Source organism: Chrysochloris asiatica, unplaced genomic scaffold (assembly GCF_000296735.1).
Source record: "Chrysochloris asiatica unplaced genomic scaffold, ChrAsi1.0 scaffold00033, whole genome shotgun sequence".
NCBI classification, from domain to species: Eukaryota; Metazoa; Chordata; class Mammalia; order Afrosoricida; family Chrysochloridae; genus Chrysochloris; species Chrysochloris asiatica.
The window spans coordinates 2184017-2206284 of NW_006408551.1; the positions used below are offsets into that span (position 1 = coordinate 2184017).

Below are 22268 nucleotides of genomic sequence, written 5' to 3' on the forward strand. Positions count from 1 at the left end.
GCCGCTGCTTTTTTTTCTTCTTCTTCTTTCTTAACAGCACGTTAAGAGAGACCCAGTCCCCGCCTGTCTTTCTTACTTCCTTACAGTCTCTGAAAGGGAAGCCGAAAAGTTTCGCCTTGGTTTGGGGGATGGGCGGACTACGGGACACTTTGGCTGCTGGGCTGTAAGGCACTTTCAGAATTTTACAACCAAGCTTGCTAACAGCGTTTCAGGTTTCTCTGGGAAAGGATGACAGAGAATTTGCTTGAAGAAGGGTTGTTTTAATATGCGAGTGCCTGTTTTGCCATGATTGTTAAGCCTGGAGTTTTTAGGAAAAGAGGGCACCTCTGGATTTCCCCACCAGCCGCTCGTGAAAGGAAGATGTGGCAGTCTGCTTCCATAAAGAGTTACAGCCTTGGAAGCCTTATGGGGCTGTTCTGTGCTATGGGGTCGCTCTGAGTTGGAATTGACTCGAGGGCACTGGGTTTGGTTTGGGTTGGTCTGAATTTCATGACTAGGAGTCACACCTGCTGTGTCTGATTACGCTGAGGAGCAGGAAACGGGGTACTCTTTTCATTTGGATTTCCTTGAGGTTTGGGGAGTCACTTGAGGAAAGTGTACCACAGGCATCTCAGGGCTAGAGGGAGTAGTAGCCTATTGAAACGTAAACATTGCCCATCTAGTTGGAACTGTCACTTTTCACTGAGTGCTCATTATGTGCTAGGTACTGTTCTAAATATGTTTTAAGCCAGTTTGGGGATTAATCGCTAGTTTCTAACCCTACTGTATTCATTTTATCCTGCTCCTCTTAGCCCTTAATTTCTGGGGAAGAATGGGGAAGATCTCATTGAGGATGTGCTTTTTGTATCTGCTTATTCTCTACATAACATCTTCTCTAAGAAGGGTCTTGAAAGGGCAAAGGTCATTCATGGAGCTTTCCTACACATTTATACTGTGGAGTTTCTCACCTTATCTTTGTTCATGCTGTTCTTTCCAGGATCACCACCTGGAAAGTGTCCCTCCCCACTATCACTTTCCAAAATCCTTCACATCTGTTAAACCCCTGCCCTTTTATTCTCCTGATCACACCAACTAGAATTTTTCAATCCACCACCACCATGCACTGAGTTGCCTGCAAGGACTCTCCCATGACAGACCTCTGCAAAATAAATATTGTATGTACATTCCAAATGCTACAAATTTTACCTCCAAAATGTCTTAATATGAGGCCTGCTGGCGCAGCGGTCAAAGAGCTCAGCTGCTAACTGAAAGGTTGGTAGTTCCATTTTACCAGCCGCTCTGTGGGAGAAATTTGTGGCAGTCGGCTTCCATAAAGATTTACAGCTTTGGAAATCCTATGGGACAACTTGCTTCATAAAGTGGAAAGTCAGAGAAAAAGAGGATGACCCCCAACAAGGTGGATTGTAACAGTGGCAGTTGCAATGAGCTTAAGTGTAGCAGCGATTGTGAGGTTGGCACAGGACTGGACAGTGTTTTATTCTGTTGTGCTATGAGTCAGTTCCAACTTAATGGCACCAAACAAAAACAATGGGATAGCCAGGATCGACTCAGTGTCTGTGGGTTTGATTTTGCATCTGGTTAAATATGAGACTTCAAAAAGTTCGTGGAAACTGTAATTGAAAGGTAATGGAATTGTTCCAGATGCTTTTATGATGCCCACCTTGTGTATTTCAAGTCAGTCTATTTAGGAGTATAGGCTGGCTGAGCCTGCCACTTACTAGAGCAAGATATGTATCCTTTCTGGGCCTTCACCTGAAGTAGGGGTAATTGTGTGGGCTATAACAGTATATGGAGTCCTGGTGGTGCCGTGGGTAAATACACTGAACTGCAAAGTTGGTTTGAACCTCAAGGTTAGCGGTTCAAACTCAGCAGCCACTCCTCAGAAACCCTATACAGGGTCCCTGTGGGTTGGAACCAGCGGGACAGCACTTAACAACAACAGTGTAAGAGTATATAAGGAGTCCTGGTTTGGTGCTGCAGGGTAATGCACTAAACTGCAAAGGCAATTTGAAGTGCAAGATCAGCAGTTCAAACCCACCAGCCACTCCTTGGAAACCCTAGACAGGGTCACTATGAATCGGAACCAACTCAATGTGCTTAACAACATGTAAAGCTGCACTAAAATACCCAAGCTGCTGCTCAAACCTTAAACTCTTTGATGACTGCTCTCTGTATTGTATAATCTAACCCTTTAACTCACTACTCTTCTATAACTACATCCCACCCAGTGGCATTCCTTAAGTTCCTGGTGATATTCTCTGCATGGAATGCTTTCTTCTCCTTACCTTCCACTCCATTTATATGTTGACTCCTGACCACCTGTTGTCCACCACATCCTATGCCAGTTTTATATTTGAAGTCTTTCTTCCCCTGTAGAATACAAACACTGGCACATAAAAGCCATTCCATTTTTTTAAATTGTTGAATAAAGGAATGTTTTCTACAGTAGTTTTGTGTTGTTACTGTTAGCTGCTGTCAACTCCAACTCACGGCAACTCCATACGCACGACGACATTTTGCCCAGTCTTGAGTCCGCCTCACAATCTCCAGTCCATCCCTGTAGCTATTCTGCCAATCCATCAACTAAGGGTCTCTTACGCTCTTATAGGCCCACCAAACATCATCCTCTGGTGATTGATACCTCCTGATAACAGGTCCAAAGCAAGCTAGTTGGACCATGTTCTATTGTGATGCATAGCGTTTTCATTGGCTAATTTTCAGAAGTAGATCTGGTCTTTCTTCCTACTTTTAGTCCAGTGACTTACTGAAACTTGTCTACCATAGTATTTGAACAGTGCTTTAGCTTCCAAAATTGTAGCAACATGCAAGCCACCAAAGTATGACAAGCAGATAGTTAGTTTTAATCTTCACTCAGACTGCATTATAAGCTTCTTCATGCTGTTAAGTGCCATCAAGTCAGTTCTGACTCATAACAACCCTATGCACAACAGAACAAATGCACAACAGAACTGGGCAGCTGACTGCCCAGTCCTGCATCATCCGCATAATTTTTGCTACACTTGAGCCCACTGCTGCTGCCACTGTGCCAATCCATCTCATTGGGGCCTGCCGCTTTTTGCTGTCCTTCTACTTTACCAAACATGATGTCCTTCTTAAAAGTCTGGTCCCTCCTGATAAATATGTCCAAAGTATGAAATGAAGTGTCACCTACTGACTTCTAAGGAGCATTCTGGCTGTGCTTTCTCTTATGGTCTTCCTTATTCATTGCCCAACTTTCACATGCATATGAGGCTATTGAAAATACCATCGCTTGGGTCAGACTCACCTAAGTCCTAAAATTCACATCTTTGCTGTTGAGCACTTTAAAGAGGTTTTGTGCTTCAGATTTGCCTAATGCAGTGTATCCTTTGGTTTCTTCACTGCTGCTTTCTGAATGTTAATAGTGGATCCAAGCAAAATTAAGTCTTTGACAACTTCAGTCTTTTCTCTATTTATCATTATGTTATTTACTGGTCCAGTGATGGAGATTTTTGTTTTCTTTACATTGAGGTGCAACTTATACTGAAGGCTGTGATCTTTGATCTTTAGCAGTATTTCAAGCCCTCTTCACTCTCAGCAAGCAAGGTTGTATCATCTGCATATCACAGGTTGTTAATGAGTTTTCCTCCAATCCTGATGCCACGTTCTTCATATAATCCCGCTTCTCGGGTTATTTGCGCAGGTTGAATATGGTGACTACAACCCTGGCACACCCTTTTCATGATTTTACACCTTTCAGTGTCTCCTTTCTGTTCGAATGACTACCTGCCTTTTGGTCTATGTATATTTTACTCACTAGGACAATTCAGTGTTCTAGAATAGCCGTTCTTCGCAATGTTATCCATAGCTTGTCAAATGCCTTTGCGTAGTCAATAAAGCACTGATAAACATCTTCCTGATATTTTCTGCTTTCGGCCAAGATCCATCTGAAGTCAGTAATAAACCTAGTTCTACATCCTCATCTTGATCCAGCTTGCACCTCTGGCAGTTCCCTGTTGATGTACTGTTACAGCCGTTGTTGAATTATCATCTTTAGCAAATTGTTACTTGCATGTGATATTAATGATATTGTTCAGTGATTTCTGCATTCCTTTGGGTCACTCTCTTTGGAATTGGCACAAATATGGATCTCTTCCAATCAGTTCACCTTCCAAATTTTTTGGCATCTATGAGTGAATGCTTCCAGTGCTGCATCAGTTTATTGAAAGATTTCAGTTTGTATCTCATCAATCCTTGGAGCCTTATTCTTTGCCAGTGCCTTGGACTTCTTCCTTTAGTACCATTGGCTCCTGATCATATGCCCCCTCTTGAAATGGTTGAACTTCCACCGTTTTGTTTTGGTCTTCTTCATAGGGCTCTGTATTTTCTTTTCACCTTATCTTTGTAGATGTTAGCTACATATGTGAAGAAGTATGTATTGAGTGGATTAATGAGCTTGTTGTGGTTGTTGTTAAGTGCTGTTGGGTCAGTACTGACCTGTAGCGGCCCTGTACAGGGTTTCCAAGGCTGTAAATCTTTACGGGAGCAGAAAGCCTCATCTTTCTCCCGCGGAGTGGCTGGTAGTTTCAAACTGCTGACCTTAAGGTTCGCAACCCGATTCGTAACCACTATGCTACCAGAGCTCCTTAATGAGCTTAGCAGTAATAAAAAAAAATTCTCAAGTTTTCTAAAGTATTCTAAAACATTCTAAAGATTTACAGCCTCGGAAACCCTGTACAGGGTCACTATGAGTCAGAACCAACTCCACAGCACATAACCACCACCACCACCCGACCCTCACCCTGCAAAAATCCCATTTTGTGCATACACTCAGATTTAAATACCTGGGCAGCCAATAATAATGCTCACCAGCAGAGGGCAACCAATAACTATGTTATGAAGGGAGAAAAGACAGGATCCATTGTTTTTCAAAATGGAGGATCTGAAAGGAGGAGAAGATTCTAGCGAGGTTTGTTACTTGGAGACTATCCCTTTCACTCTCATATACTTACCCTGTTAACTTTTTGGGGTAAGAGGTCAAGACCTTCATATTAAATAATACAAACCCATTGCCTTTAACTCACAGTGGCCCTATAGAATAGAGCAGAGCTGCCACACAGGGTTTGTTGTTAAGTACCTTTGATGTTAAGGTTCGTTGTTGAAGGTCCAACTCATAGGGACCCTATATAGATTTCAGAGGAGCGGCCTGATCTGCCCTCCTTGTGTTCACAGTCCAGTGCTTATGCATGATTCACATGGCTGTAAACCTTCCTGAAAGGAGCTCTGGTAACATGGTGGTTACAAATTGGTCTGTGAACCTCAAGGTCAGCAGTTCAAAACTACCAGTGGCTTCACGGGAGAAAGATGAGGCTTTCTGCTCCTGTTAATATTTAAAGCCTTGGAAACCCTGTACAGAGTCCCTATGAGTCAGAACTGACTCCACGGCACATAACCAACCACCAACCAACCAAACCTTTCTGAACAGACTGCCATTATCTTTCTCCTGCTGAGTGGCTGGTGGGTTTGGGCTAATTTCAAATTTTGAGTATATCCGTGGCCCACCCACTCTAACAAATCCTATCTTGGTGTTGCATATTTCACCCCCTTCCTCTCATCACTCTTACATATTTATTATGTTCCACTCACTGGCCTCGTTTTGTTCCTGGTGTATAGTGTTTGCACTTACTTCCTTCTCCACTTTTCATTCCCACTGATAGCCGTCTTTTGAAGAACCGCCTATAATCATCCCTCCCATAGCATCTTCCAGTTCTGCTAAATTAATCCTTCATGAATTCAGGACAAAACCCCACCTTTACCTGACACTGCCAAATCACCAACTTGTTTAATTTTTCAAATAAACTGTATACTCCAACTCCATACAACTTAATACCTCCTGAAAATTTTTAGACAACAGAAACCATCAACCAAATCCAAGTCTTCTCAGTCTCCATCTTCTCCTATGTCTGAAACCATGTATTCTTTTAAATTATTTCATTAAGTTTCAAAGACATATTTTCTCTTCAGAATACTGCTTCTCCATCTGATTTATTTTCTCCCTCCTGTGAAAGTCTATCAAAGCTCCATTCTTATTCCTTTTGAGATAACATCTCAGGTCATCTTTCCAGGCATGACCTCTCAGCCAAACCATGGTCCGTTTCTCCAGCCTGACATGTCTGCATAGGAGCCTGCCTGTTGTTAGTTGCCAGATGGTTGGTTCCAACTCATATCAACCTTACTTACAACAAAAAGAAACATGGCCAGTTCTTGCATTATCCTTAAAATTGTTGCTATGGTTGAGCCCATTGTTGGTGTCATTGTATCAGTCCATTTCATTGAAGGTCTTCCTCTTTTTTGCGGACCCTCGACCAAGCATGATGTCCTTCTCCAGGAACTAGTCCCTCCTGATAACATGTATAAAGTACCTGAGACAGTCTTGCCATTCGCCCTTCTGGGGCGCATTCTAGTGGATTTCTTTCGAGACAGATTTGTTTTATTTTTCTGGGAGTCCATGGTATATTCAGTATTCTCTGTCATCCCCATAATTGAAAGGCATCAATTATTATTCTTACTGAATCACTGTCCGGCTTCTACATAAGATGAAGTGACTGAAAATACCAGGTTTGGGGTCAGGTATACTTTAATCCTCAGAGTGACTGGCATCTTTGCTTTTTAAAACACTGAACATGGTCTTTTGCATTTGATGAGGCACTGTAGGATAAGCACTCGCCCACAAGGCCAGTTTGGAGTCCTGGTGTGGTGCTGTGGGTTAATGCGCCAGACTACAAAGCCATTTGAACTGCAGGGTTGGCAGTTCAAGCTTACCAGCTGCTCCTCAGAAGCCCTACATAGGATCGCTATGGGTCGGGATCGACTCGACGGCACTTAACAAGAATCACAAAGTTGGTGCTTCAAACTCACCAGCCGCTTCTCACAAACCCTACACAGAATCATTGAGTCAGAACTGACTTGACAGCACTTAACAATGCATCATTGGAGTCCTGGTGTATTGGACTCCAAGGTGGGTTTGAACTGCAAGGTTGGCTGTTCAAGCTCACCAGCCACTCTTTGGAAACCCTATTGGTGGTGGTGGTTATGTGCCATGGAGTTGGTTTTGACTCATAGCGACCCTGTATAGGGTTTCCAAGGTTGTAAAATATTTACAGGAGCAGAAAGCCTCATCTTTCTCCCACAGAACTATTAGTAGTTTCAAACTGCTTACCCTGAGATTAGCAACCCAGCTCATAACCACTACACTACCAGAGCTCCTATACAGGGTCACTGTGAGTCAGAACTGGCTCAATGGCACTTAACAATACATTTGATTTCTTGACTATTGCTTCTATAGCAAGTAAAATGAAATCCCTGACAACAATGTTTTCTCCGTTTATCATGATGTTTATCGGTTCAGATGTGAGATTTTTTGCTTCATGTTGAGGTATAATCCATACTGAAGACTGTAACATTTGATCTTCATCGGGAAGTGTTTTCAAGTTCTCTGGATTTTCAGCAAGCAAGTTGTGTCATCTGTATTGCTAATTGCTAATGAGTTTTCCTCTAGTCCTGATGCTGTGGTTTTTGTATTGTTTAGCCTCTTGGATTTGCTCAGCATACAGATTGAGTAAGTATGGTGAAAGGATACAACCCTGACACATATCTTGCCTTATTTTAAACTAGTGTATGCTGTGCCATTTGAATGGCTGCCTCTTGGTTAGTGTACAGGTTTCTCATGAGCACAATTGTTCTTGAACTCCTATTCTACACAATGTTATCCACAGTGAAGAATAGGAATTCAAGTCGAATTGCTTTGCATAGTCACTAAAACGCATGTAAACATCCTTCTGGTATTCTCTTTCAGCCAAGATCTGCCTGCCATCAGTAATGACATCCATGGTTCTATGTCCTCTTCTGAATCTGGGTTGAATTTCTGGCAGTTCCTTGTTGATATACTGTTGCAACCAATTTTTAATTATCTTCTGCAAAATTTTACTTCCATGTGATACTAATATTGGTCAATAATTTCCTTTTTGTTGTTAAGTGCTACTGAGTCAGTTCCAACTCATAGTGACCCTGTATAGGGTTTCTGAGGTTGTACATCTTTTCAGGATCAGAAAACCTCATATTTCTCCCACAGAGTAAAGGTTGGTGGGCTTGAACCACCACTCTTGTTAGATCACCTTTTTATAGAATGGGCACAGTAGCTGGCTTATTTGTCACCTAAAGTGAAAGTAACCATCTTTTCCTTCCCCAGAATCACATCTTTTTAAATTTCTGTTGAGAAATTCTTCTCTCAGTTCCTTCTTGTTTAAACTTATGATCTGGCATTTTCTTTTCTCCTGAGTCTGTCATTATCATTCACCATCATTGCTTCCTTCATCACATCATCTTAATTTAATGCATGTGTTTTGTACAATGACCTTTGTGGTGCCCCAGTTTCATTACTTAAATCCATCTTATACAAACCAGTGTATTCTACAACACTGGGTTCACCATATTATTCCCTGGTTAGGAATGTCAGTGCCCCATCTGACCAAGAATTTCATCAGCATACCCTGTTGTGAAGCTTAAAGTTGTGTGTCAACTTGGCTGAACTATAATTCTCAGTGGTTTGACAATTTAATGGTCAGTTATGTAATCATTTCCTATGATATAATCATCTAATCAGTTGTAAGGGTAACCGTCAGGGAGTAACATGGCAAAGGACACTTACTTGCTCTTCGGGATCTTGTACCTGACTTGTCATCTCTGGTTCTTGGGGTTCATCAGCCTCCACATCCCATGAGCCAGCAGCCTGCCTATCTGACCTGCTGATCTTGGATTTATCCTATGGCCTGGCATCTGACCCCACAGATTTGCTAGTCTCTACAACCACCTGAGCCATTTCCTTGAGATAGATTTATGTATATACACTTCACTGGTTTTGTTTCTCTAGAGAAACCAGCTTAAAATGCTGTCTGACCTAAGTTGCCCATTTCCCCCTAAACTTAATTCTTATCAGTAAGATATCTTTGAATAATCAGGATGGTCATTTCCAGGTGACAGCCTAATTCTTGTCTTCTCTTTCCTTACCTACTAGATAATACCACCTGATAATGATCTTTTTGACCATAAATGCTTAGATCTTAGAAAAAATTGCTTTTGTGTAACTAATGTTTAAAAAAGCTAACAGGAGAGGAATCTTAACACACATTAACTTAATATTATCCCTTTCCAGGTTATTGACTTATTCCAAATTTTAAGAGGCTTAGATCGCTGCAGTTTTTCCAGTAAAGCAAATCATTAGAGGTCTTGGGATTGAAATGATCTCACCGTACACTTCTTCCAGACAATGATGTCATTATACAATTCTGGAACTCCTTCATATCTAGCTTTGGAGCCACATGTAAATACTTACTTAAAACAAAACAAAAACCTCAAGTTTTTGAAACCCTCTCATACATTTATTTTCTAGATTTTGTTCTAGATTACTTCAGAAATCTAAGGTTCTATCCTTAGTCGTCTTTGCCATTTCTCTTCTAGTGTTTGCATCAAGAAACTTAGGGTAAACAATGCCCTAGTCCACATCTTGAGCCCTAACTTCTTCCTTTTCAGCTCCAGACTATTCCGATTGTTGGCTGGACACTCAATGTGGAAGCAATTTCAAGTGGTTCCCCAAACGAGCTCATTACTTCACCCCTAAAACCTGCTATCAGGTTACTGACATCACCTTCTTACCCACACAGACTAGAAACATCAGAGCTTACCCAGGATTCATCCATTATTGGTTAAATACGGTGGTTACAGCTAAGAATCTTGAATGGCTTTCTGGGTTTCCCAGTTCCAATAATTAGCTATATGAAATTTGTCAAAACATAGGAAATGGAGATAATAGTTACTGGTATGACTAAGTTAATGTTTAATACTTAGAACAGTAAGTACTGACTCACAGTAAATGCTCAGTTGGTGTTACCCCTTTATTGCATATGTGCAGACCTGTTCAGAACTCAGTTCCACTGAGTCCTCTGAGAAGCCTTCCCTCCTATATCCCACCATGTAATAAACCACTTTTCTCCTTCTTGTCCCATTGTCTTCAGTCCAGTATCTATTAGCAACAAACTACTCTATTCCTCATGATTAGTGTATGCCACCGACTATATCTTACTCTGCAAGTTTCTTCACAGTATAAGACTTGTATCTCAATTGCCTGTTACTTTGTGTATCAGATGTCTGGCACATATGACAGGTGTGCTATAATTGTTGACCTTGTCATCTGAACAGTAAGACCTACCATTTTCTTATCTCTTGTCCTTTTCTACTCTGTTTCTATTCAAGCCCTTTCTTGAATGAATTACTAAAGTTTACTGATAATTACTGTCACTTGTTGCTCTCTTCTCAGTGCCACCAAAATTATGTGTGAAGTAATTTCTTTTCAGAAACCTACCTGCAAAGTAACGTACTGGTTAGGAATCGGGCTGCTAACTGCAAGGTCAGCAGTTCAAAACTACTAGCTCTTTCATGGGAGAAAGATGAGGCTTTCTGCTCCTGTAAAGATTTGCAGCTTCGGAAATCCTGTACCAGGGTCGCTATGGGTCGGTTCCGTCTCCATGGAACATAACCAACCAACCTACCTGCAAAATTCTTCCAAACAAGTTCAAATTCTTCCAAACATTGACCCCAAATGATTCTGTCTTCCACTGTTAACTTCAAGAAACTGTCTCAGATTATATTACTTTATTCCTTCAACCTTTTTACTTTTTATTTTTATTCATGCTACTATCTCAGCCTAAAGAGATTGCAAACTGGTTTCCCCCCACCTTAATCCAAAAGTATTTTTCCCTTACAAATTTAAGCCAATATTTTAAAATCACAAGGCTTATAATAAATAATAGGATCTCAAGTTTCTTGGAAAAATGTAAGCTCTGTCCACAAAGTAAACAGAACTTTTGGGGTTCACCAGTTTGCAATTTATTTTGGGCTGAGATCATAGCATGAAAAAAGACAAGTGGAAGTTAAAAGTATACATTTGAGGAGGAAGACCACACTGCTGTTCTTATATAGCAGTAGTCAACTGAAGCTGCAGTGTTAGCTGCAGCCTCCTTTCAGGGCATGTATTTATCACCTAGCTAGATTTCTCATTACATGTTACAATGAGTAGATGAGGCTACTCGTGGGACAACTAAACATACTCCTGAATATCACACAATATAGAAGCACCTCTCTTGTGATGTGTTCAATCTCCAAAATTGCTGAATATGAATCTTTAAGATTTTAAATCTAATTCTGTTTATAGTAAAAATGGAACTGGAGGAGTACACTGAAGGGCACTGTGAAGAATTAATCAGTTGAATTCTGTAACAGCTGTCCTGATCTCTTCAAGTTAGTGTCACACAAGCTGGTTCCAGGAGTCCAGACTAAGAGGGAAGAAGCGTTAGGAGCCACAACTGGATGTACTTGGTCACTAGGTCTGAGCCAAAGTTAGCTCTACAGGACTTTTATTGGGATGATTAAGGGTGAATTTATTCATTAGTTTTGCAATGTAGAAAAATGTTTTGACTTTTCAAATATATATACTGAAGTAAAAAAAAAAACCTTCCCCACTCTTACTTCCTCAGTTCTATTGACCTTAAACGTCTGGAATGGATTGGCAAATTTTCATAAAGGATCAAGTAATAAATATTCTTGGCATTTTGAGCCTTCGTTCTGTTATAACTATTCAGTTCTGCCATTGTAACACAAAAGCAGCCATAGAGAATATACAAACAAATGGGCACAGCTGTGTTCCAATAAAACTTTGTTACAAAAGCTGACAGTTAGGAGCCAGTCTGTGAACATCTTATCTAGAACAAACACTAATTTTTCAGAAAAGCCTTTTCTGATACCCATCAGACTCAGTGGTTTATCTGCTCTCTGCTCACATCCAAACCCGTCAATTTCAGTGATCCCACAGGACAAAGTAGAACTGCCCCACAAGGTTTCCCAGGTTGCAGATCTATACTAAGTAGACTGCCACATCTTTCTCACTTGGAGCAACAGCGGTTTGAACTGCTGACCCTTCAGTTAGCAGATAAGTGCTTTAAGCCCCACCAGGGCTCCTCAAAAGTAGAACTGTCCCATAGGGTTTCCACTGTTTAAATCTTTACAGGAGACAGCCACATCTCTCTCAGGTTCAAGCCACTCACCGGTGCGCCAACCAGGGCTTTGTGCTCACTGTAAACAAACCAAACCCATCAAATTTATTCCGACTCATACTATTCATAAATTCACTTAGCACATTTATTATATTCCTGTAGTCACTTGGGAGTAAGTTCTTTGAAGGCAGGTGCCAGGATGAACCCCTCAACTCTATCCTAATGAGTACCTTGAGAAGAGACATTTGATCATTTCCAAAACTCTTTACTCAAGAGGAAGAGTTGGCATCGAGCTTCTAAGCTATATACTGTGATGATGTGTGCTTATCCTTCAGCATCATACTGTGTGACATGGTCATTGTTTATCCTCATTCCTTGTATATGAGTGTTAGAGTGTCCATAGGTGCAAGAATGTCTTAACTCCCAAAGCATCTACAGGAGTTACGATGTGGTACTTAAGGATAAGCACTGAACTGCTAACTACAAGGTCAGTGATTCAAACTCACCAGCTGCTCCTCAGAAACCCTATACAAGTTGACTGAATCAGAACCAACTCGACAGCACTTAAAAGCAGCAAAGTATCTACAGAGTACTATTACATTTACATTGTTGTTGTTGTCAAGTGCAAATTGACAACTCATAGCAACCCTGTATAGTGTTTCTGAGGAGCAGCTGGTGAGCTTAAACCCCCAACTTTACAGTGCAAACTGACTTTGCTGTCCAGCACATTAACCTGCAGCACCACACCAGGACTCTGGCAGCAGAGGGGTTAAGTGATCAACTGCTAACTGAAGTCTGTTTAAATCCACCAGTCATTTAGGTGTAGAAAGATGTGGCAATCTCTTTCCATAAGTATATGCAGCCTTGCCCTATAGGGCAGTTGTACTCTATCAGGTCATTCTGAGTTGAAAGCGACTCAGTGGTACTGTCTGGGTTTTGGTATGGATAGTTTAATTTAAAATATAGTTGGGACAGAGGGTGGGGGGAGGAGTTCAGTTCCTTTGTCTCACGACAGAGGTGGCAGCAAATGCCCCTGAAAAAGACTTACAAAGTCTGACAACCATAGCAGGTTCATGTGTTTCAGGTGCCCTTCCTAACATTTTTGTTCTGGTTAGAAGACATTGGGAATGGGGTTAGGGTGGAGGCTTCCTTGCTTGCAATGGAATCCTACATTCAGAAGCAAATGTACTTGGTGGGGCCCATGGAATTTGGGGTAAAGGTAGACTTTGGAAAGAATACAATTCCAATCCCTGGAGAGAGAACTTTCGATGCTGCAGGAGACAGGAAGGATGTAGGAGGGTACACACTTCTCTTAGACATCCTCCTAAAACAGAGGTTAGATAGATCTAAGACAAGGGTAAGTTACAGAGCAAGGAACAAGGAAAGGGAATTAATGAAAGAACGGTCAAAGCAAAGGAGAAACCCTGGGAAGTGGGGGAGGGATGTGAAGAATTAAAAAAAGGTTTATTAGTGTAGTCAACCCATGGAGCAGCACGTCCAACACAACCAGCAACCTGCAGAGACACAAGTACAAAGGGCAGGGAAGCCTTCCTTGAGCTTCCTGTGAGGGAGACAACAGGTGAATATAGGCCTGGGTGAGGCAGGCGGAAGAGAGTGGAACAGATACACTCTTAAGTATAGCAGCGTTTTCAAATTCCTGAGCACAGTGTCTGGTGGCTGAAGCATATCACTCTTCCCTAATACGCTCAAATTGTATCCCTTCACTCTAATCTCAGTGGAGCCATGACCCTATTACTTAGACCTACAGCAAGCCAGCCTGGAATAAACTCTTGTGAGAAAAAATTGTGATGCTTTGGTAGGGATGAACCTGCCAAGTCTCCCAAATTCCAATCCCACTTGCTGATTAAATTAACCTTACCTACCATCCTTCTTTCCCTTTCCTGTGCCAGTCACCATAGGGATACAGGACTGCCTAGAGTTGCCAGAAATACAGCTGTAGTCCTCAGGGGGTATGGGTAAGGCAGAGCAGCCTGTACTAGTGATGACTAAAGACATAATTTCTATCCCATCTTGCTTGGTGAAGCTTAGAACCCAGCAGTATGTCTACAAGGACGTGGGAGGAATTGCCTTCAAAATGAGTAACTCTAAAGCCAATCTTAGGATGAAACTCCAGGAGGACCAGGAGCAAAGTTCTCCAGAGGGCTCAGGCATCCATGCTGGGCTAGTATGTCCTTCACTGCTGTAGAGGAAGCTGCTCATCTCACATGGGGTTTCTGTGGTTTGGGACCAACATCAATTGTTCAGCCAAGGACTCCCTTGACGATTCCTATATTCAAACCAAATGCTGTGCTGAAAAGGAAAAAGATAAAACAGATTCCCATCCCTTTCCCACCCTTATCCAGAAACTCCATGATAGGAACAGCAAAAGGAAAGTTTTAAGTTTCGTTCATTTTTTTTCCCTTTTTTCTTTCTTTAAAAAAAAAAAAAAAAAAGTAAATAAATTAAATAGCCCACGATGAGGCTGGGCTGGAAAGTAGGGTAGCAACAACCGGCAATTCTTTTTTTTTTTTAAAAAAAGTATGTGTGTGGAGGTTGGTAGTGGTGATGGGGAGGTGGAGGGATGAAATATAAACATGGCCAAAAGGAAAATATCAAAATAACTAACTACAATCACAGGGCTGGTGAGAGGTGTGTGGGGCTAGTGCTGACCATGCCACCAGAGGCAGCAAAAGCCAGACAGCAGCTCCTTGCTGAGACAGCAATGCCTTACCCCTAACCTTATCATTCCCAAATGATGAAAAAGTATAAAGAGCTCAGCTGGAAATGGTCAGCATCCCAACTTGCACCTCAGTGTCTGCACTTTCGTGGTGGACTGAACAGGGATACTGATTGGCACAAGGGTCCGGTTGTCCCCTAAGGGTAATCAGTGATGGCCAGTAATTATTCAACCTCACTATTTCTAGGGTTTGGGTTCTGCCCTTACCATTGACTCAGGATGCCCTCTCCTCAGAGATACCCCCTAACCAATGTAATAATCAACAGGCCTGCCTGCTCCAATTCCTTTTTGGGGAGGAGGGGGCTGATTATATATTTCTCACTCCACTCTGATCCTCTGAGGGATACTGATCTCTTTGTGCTTTCTGAAAATATCTAGAACCAGATCCTAGGCAGAAAAACAGATTGAGGTAGGGACCCTCCCAACCAGGCTGAGCATTTACAGATGTTTAGGGGACAAAATATGGCAAAAGGAGGGAATCTGAGGTTGAAACCTGAAAGGCTGAGCTAAGAGTCCTGGGGCCCTTCAGTGCCACAAGAGCAGGCAGGTGTGTGTGGCTCCTAAGCCCTAGTGTTTTGGGAGGGAGGAGGGGTGTGTGTAAGAGGGCCCAGCTGCAGTGACAGGATTAGATCTCCTCCACGCCATGCGCAAATATCATGACAAGTCCTGGCTCCTGCACCATGTCATCACCCATATGCTGGTTCTCACAGGCCATCACAACAACAGCCTGCTTGCCAGGGATGCGCTTGGCCACGTAGTTCTCATAGTAGCGCCGGTTCATCTGCCTTGTCTCTAGTGTGGCCAGACCCTGGGGCCAGCTTCGCTCGTGGGCATTTTCGATCAGCTCGTTGACAATCGAGGCAGGGCAGCCACTCTCCACCAGGGAGCGCTTGATGACAGCCTGGAGCACAGCATCTGGGGTGGAGATCATTCCTCCCCAGCGGGTCACTCTTGCTGGCTGCAGGGAGTTCACCCACCTGTGTGTAGGGGGGTTGGAGGTGGTCATTCAGCACATCCCCTTTCTTTGCACTGGCCTTTTCTTCTAACAGGAATAACTACCCGCTATTCTTCCTTCTGTCATTGTCTCATTGGAATCACCAAACTACTCACCGGATTAAATTCTAAGAATATAGGACCACTATTATTTTTTTTTAAATCCCAATATTTAGCACAGATAGTGCCTGGCACATAGTAAGTGCTCAACAAATGTTTATTCAAAAAGCAATTCTTCCTCTATGCTGTGTCCCACTCAGTATTCTTTGCCCTGTATATATAGTTTCACACTTACAGTTTAGTTTATGAACTGTATAGAACTCCACAACTGAAAGGGATCTTAGACTTCACTTGTTTACTTCGCTTGTTTTTGGTGCATTTTAAATCACTTTCCTGGATTTGCACTCTGTCTCTTCTTCTTTGGACTGTAAGCTACCTGAAGACAGGGACAATACCCTCTATTTCTTTTTTGCCCTCCTAGTACTTCACAGCCTTTAATACAGGGCTTTGGACATGGTGAGTACTCACCTAATTCTGGATAAATTGCATCCTTGGGTTGGCTTTCCCTTCCATCCACCCAAATGATTAAGAGATCCTGTATTAGGGCTGAGGGTTTTGCTCCTCTCCTCTGCCCCTGTCATCCCAACATCCAAGAAGTGGTGGCCCAGCCCAGCTCTCTTAGTGCCCTGCTTCTGCCACTCCCCTGCTCTTCCTCCTTTCAGGCGTCTGTGCCAGGATGTGGAGTGACTGACTCCATGTCCTGAGTGACACTCACTCTAGAATCTCGTTGTATTCAATTGTCTCCTCCAGGTTCTGAAGGTTGGGGTTGACACTGCGGATTGCTCGCATGTATGCCTTGAGCAGTTGGATGTCTCGCTTCTGTTAGAGGGAAAGAGAACCAAGGAAGACAGTAAAGGTAGATGATAGATGATAGGTCAAAGACAAAAGCTTATCTGAGAACAGAGACAACTGAGAGATCTGGGGTGTGAACCTCATGAGGATGGGGATATGACCGTCCTAGTCACAGCTGTATCCCCAGTGCTTAGAAAAGTGCCTGCACAGAGAAAGTATTTGGTAACTGTGAAGGGGATGAATGGGATGAAAGCAAGAGAGAATTCCAATCTGATTCCCTTCTAAGCCATAGGCAGAACTTTCACTCACAGACTCACAAGCACAAGCAGAGGTTTGGGGGCTCACCCAAAGGCACACAGGTATTTGCATGTTTGGGGCCTATTCTCACCCATGTGCTCTGGCCCTTACCTGCTCTGCCAGCTGGTGTTTGTGTTCAGCTGACGTCTTCTCCAGCTCTGCGATACGTGTCTGCTGCTGCTGGACCACTGAGCGCAGGTGCTTAATGCAGTTGTGGTTTGGCAGCTCATCTTTGGGCATCTCCAGGCTACAGCCCAGGGTGGGGAAAGGAAAGGACAGGGATCAATGGGACATGTGGACAAATGGCCTATTCTGTGGCAGAAAATTGCTGTGTGGACTTTCTCCTCCCCCAGATTTCTAACCTTCACTACAAGCTTTCATCTTCTCCAAGCTCCCTACTTGCCTCTGTGCTGGTGACTTTCTCCGGGATTCTTTCTCCCTAGACACAGTGTCTTACCTGTTGCATGGTTCTCCTTTCCTGCTACAGATTCTGCCTGTATACTCATTCCTCCCAGGAAACCTGAGATTCACAACCCCAGCTATTGGCAGTTAATCACATATTTCATACCCCATAAGGGGAAAAAAAGAAAAAGGAAATATGAAAAGGTTGGACACTAGAGGAGTCAATCTGACAAAGAAAACGTCATACTGGATTGACAGGGAAGGATAAAAGAAATCAATCTTTAGTATTATCACACAGATTGCTGAACTGTGATGTCCTTTCTTTTATTAGAACAATAGCAAAAATCATAATTGGAAAAGAAGCAAGAAGGTAAGATCTTGGGGTAGGAAATCAAGGAAGCCAGGGACTCCCCTTGGCCTCACGCTTCAGCTAGTAAGCAGAGGTCCAAAGACAGAGGTAGAAATGGGGAGGTCCTTATCTGTGTCAGGCAGAAGAAGGGGAAGAATCTCACCCACAGCCCTGTTCACAGGTCACAGGCCTCTTCGGGTTGTGCTCACAGTCACTGAGGTGAGACATGAGGTTGTCAAGCCGGACAACAGCACTGCAACCAAACACAGCGTTGTCACAGGCAATCTGCAGCTTTGACAACATGTTCCGCATGATCCGAGGTACTGGACGCAGGTGGGCGACCGTCACGACACTACGGTCCACCGGACATGTCTGCTGCTGAGAGAACCACTGGGTGATACAGGCATTGCAGAAAGCATGTTCACAATGAGGTGCCTAGAAGGATAAAGCAGGGGAGAAGGGACATAAGAGAATTAGCAGGAGCTAAGAACCTTCATATGATAATCCCACAAAATCAGTTAAGCCCTTGAACAGCTTTCACAGTCAGAGGAGGCCCCTGAGGTCAATGCAAAGTATAGATCTACTCTGGGAAGGTAGTGTTGGGGTTAGGTTTCCTGTGTTCAAGATTACAAATGGACTGTAAGACAAGTAAAAATTATAACAATAAGAAATATGGATAAATTTTCAAGACACCAGGAGAGATGACATAAGGCAATCAATTATTAACTGCCAACTGGATTGCATACACAGTAAATGACATCGAAGTTCAGAGGAGGGCAAGGTGTTTCTTCAGCCTATTTCAATCAGGGTAGATAATTGTGGTGAGCACAGAATGTAATATGGGTCTTGAGAGATGATTCAGACACAGAAGGGGAAAGGAGAGGGACAGAGATTTGCTGGCAAAAGTCTAATTAAAAAAAAAAACAAAAAAAAACACCACCTTTTTCAGAAGCCCAGGACTCTTAAGAGGTAAAGAATCCTCTCTGTAAGGCCCACAGTTCTTATTTTATGAGGACTAACCTCAGATGTTGCCTCAGTCCCAGTGGCCAGGAATATCCTCTATAACAAGGGCAGGGGTTTTTCCTAGAATCACATTCTTTTCAATTTCAAAAAGATCATAATTTACCCAGTTCTTTGATACCTCAAGGTAATTTCTAAAGCCAATTCCTTGACATGAGAGGCTTCCCTGCTTCTGTAGAGAAGCCATCTAGCACCTAGAAGGAGACACTGTGGGCACTCAGTAGATGTTGAAGAGTGAATGGCTGGCATGCTACTGTGAGCCCAACACTTCCTTAGGTGCTTGAAATGAAAACAAAAAAAGATAAAGCTGTTTCTGTCATCAAGATGTTCACAGACACCAAAGACTTGAAACGTAGGAAGGAAAGCTAAGGAACTGTCACTCTCAATCTCATGGATCCAACTGCCAGCAGATTTTAATTTTCTATTCAAAGAATAATTTGATTATTTTCAAAATTCTATCTGTCCAGTTTTCTCCATCTGTCAGTAACTCAATTCAAACTGTCCTCAACTGGATTATTAGATGTATCTCCTAACCGGTATCCCTACTTCTGCTTTACCCCTTATAAACCCAATCTACATTCAGTAGCCAGTGATGATTTTAAAATGCACATTAGTTAATCTTAGTCCAGAAACAGAGAACCCTAGGACCATCAAGAGGGGAACGCACAAATAGAATGCAGGACCTTATCCAGAGAAGCAGCAGCACCAGAGATGGAGGCAGAGATGGGGTCATGGAGAGGGGGTGCGGCTGAGGACTCTAGATTCATCAATTAAGAAGAGAAGGACTAAGAGCTGGTGGCCAGGAGCAGACTTGCAGAATGTGCCCTTTGGAGATGTAATTTATTATATATGCCTGAGTGGGTTTTTTTTTGTTTGTGTGCTTTTTAAAAAAAAGCTAAAGTGGATAAAGAGAAATACTTTTAACTGATGGTATATGGAGGGGATTATAATCAATGTAATGAAACAAGTTATATGAATTGTTGAATGTGAAACTGATGATGTGCCCTGTAAACTTTCACTCAATCCACAATAAAAACCTGAAATTAAAAATAAATAAATAAATAAAAATGCACATTAGATTATATCACTCCTCTGCTAAAACTTTACAATAGCTTCCCAATGTACTTATAATAATCTAGACTGCTACTCGGGACCCGACTCGATGGCACTTAACAACAACAACAACAACTCGGGGCCTATAAAATGCTGCTTAGCCTGGCCCCTGTGTTTCTGACTTCTCCTCACCTCAGCTCATGCTCCCAGCACGGTGTTTGGGTTATGCTGTCTTGCTTTCTGTTCCTTGACTACCACAGCTCATGCCTGCCTCAGAACCTTTGCTTTTGCTGTTCCCCTTTCCTGAAATGCACTTCCAGATCTTAGCACAAATGATACCTTATCATTCAGGTCTTAGATCAACTGTCACCTTTTTCAAGACCTACCACTTGATGCAGAATTGTACAGAATTTTGGGAAAATGTAGTAAGTATAAATGGAGGCTGGGTAGTATAGCAGATTATGAGCAGGGCTAGCTGTGAACCACGAGGTCTGCAGTTCAAATCTACCAGCTGCCTGCTCCACAGGAGAAAATGAGGTTTTCTGCTGCCGTAAAGATGTACAGCCTCGAAAACCCTATTCAGGGTCGCTATGAGTTGGAACCAACTCAACAGTACACAGCCACCACTACTATAGTCCTAGTGTGGTACTGAGGGTTAATGTGCTGGACTGCAAAGTCAGTTTGAACCACAGGTCGGCAGTTCAAGCTTGCCAGTCACTCCTTGAAAACTCTATACAGGGTCGCTATGGGTCAGAACTAAGTGTCATCAAGGTGGTTCCGACTCGTAGTGACCCTGTATAGGGTTTCCAAGGTGCAGGTGATAGGTTTGAACTGCTGACCTTATAGCCTGCAGTCCAGTGCTAATCCTACAGCCACATCAGGAGTCATTTGTTTATATATGCTTAAGTAGTACACACTGGGAAGATAGCCAATAAGCTAATAAAATACTTACGGAAAGACTAGGTGGACAAGGACAAGGATAGTATACCTTTTCATACTGTTGTGATTTCTGATCCATGTAAATGCATTACCCATTAAAAAAATAAGTATTGTATGAGACCACTGTTGTAAAAAGTTAAGCAAAGGTTTTCTTGATAAAAGAAATATTCTATGATGGCTACCAGGGGTGGGAGGGAAAGGAAAATTATTCACTGGCAAGAGGATAGACACGAGTTAACTTAGGATGACGGGGAAAGCAATACACAAGAGGGAGGTCAGCAGAGGAAAAATGAAGGTAGCCACACACAGGAAGGAATGCAAGAGTTTAAGTGAAGAGAGGTAAATGTTAACTGATGGTAGGTACATGGGGGGAATTGCAATCATTGTAATGAAATGAAGTATATAATTTGTTGAATGTAAAACTGATGATCTGCTCTGTAAACCTTCACTCAGTGACAATACAAAGTTTACAAGTAAATAAATATGCTGGGGGCAAAGTGGCATCCCTAGCAGGGGCCTTTTACCCTTAGAAATGTCTGACAACTTAGCATCACAACTGTCACCTCAAAAGGTAGGTGCTGCAAAAGGACAACTATTGTATAAAACCATTATTGTAAAAGCTTAAGAAAACATACCCATACTAAAAGGGGAGAGAGAGAAAAAAAAAAGGTAGGTGCTGACTGCCACTGACCTCTCCACCTGTGACTCACCTCAAATGATAGTGCCAGAAACCAGTCAAGGCCCTGCCAGGGTGGAGAGGAAACCTGCCGCACCTCGTGAACTCCTGACACTACCAAAGTAGCTTCCTCCACGCCCAGCAAATCTGCTGCTTATGGCTATTGTTGTTAAGTGCCACTGAGTTGGTTCCAACCCATAGTGACCCCATATAGGGTTTCTGAGGAGCAGCTGGTGGGTTTGAACCACCGACATTGTGGTTAGCAGTCCAGTATTCGTCTTACAAAACCACACCAGAATTCTGCTGCTTATTGTAGTAAACTGAAAGAGAATATAGGTCCAGTGCTGGTTCTCACTGGAATGCAATCTGATTTTTATTCAGCTCAGGCAGCTGTGTTCCTTTGGGTGATCGGAAACTGGAAGAGGACTCCATTGGGAGTTATACAAGCAGTGAATGGAGGAAGATCCATAAGGCCTCATTGACTGGTACCCTAGTATGGAAAATGGGCTATCTTTAGCTAGCTAGAAATAGCATAAGATTAATTGGTATTTTCATAGTAAGGGCAATGAGAACCATGCAGGATGATATTCCATATTAAAACTGTTAAGAATTCATCTCATTCATTATACTTAACTAGATAATCATGAGTTTCTCCTCACAATTGCCCCAGGAAGATACAACTGACTATGGTGGAGGAAGCTGGTAAAGACCTATTAAAAGTGGCAGCTTTCATATCAAAATACAAAGTGCATGGTTCCATTGAGGTCCCCCCGGCAAGAGTACCAGCGAGCCAGCCACAGCAGAGAAGACTTTAAGAACTGTTTAATCCTTGGGGAACTGGATAAACCCCAGAGACATTCTGCTGTT

General features: G+C 42.5%; 1 protein-coding gene across 1 annotated transcript in view; it reads right to left on the reverse strand.

Moving 5' to 3' along the window:
- Positions 1-15445: 15445 nt before the first annotated feature.
- The window catches only part of RNF41 (ring finger protein 41), a 51884-nt gene continuing 45061 nt past the window's right edge, over positions 15446-22268 (reverse strand). Inside the window, exons 4-7 of the mRNA XM_006859427.1 lie at positions 17877-18148; positions 17074-17209; positions 16589-16692; positions 15446-15797 (exon numbers count right to left, since the gene is read on the reverse strand). Of these exons, the coding sequence (XP_006859489.1) occupies positions 15446-15797; positions 16589-16692; positions 17074-17209; positions 17877-18148 (864 nt within the window). The remainder of the gene's footprint in view (positions 15798-16588; positions 16693-17073; positions 17210-17876; positions 18149-22268) is intronic.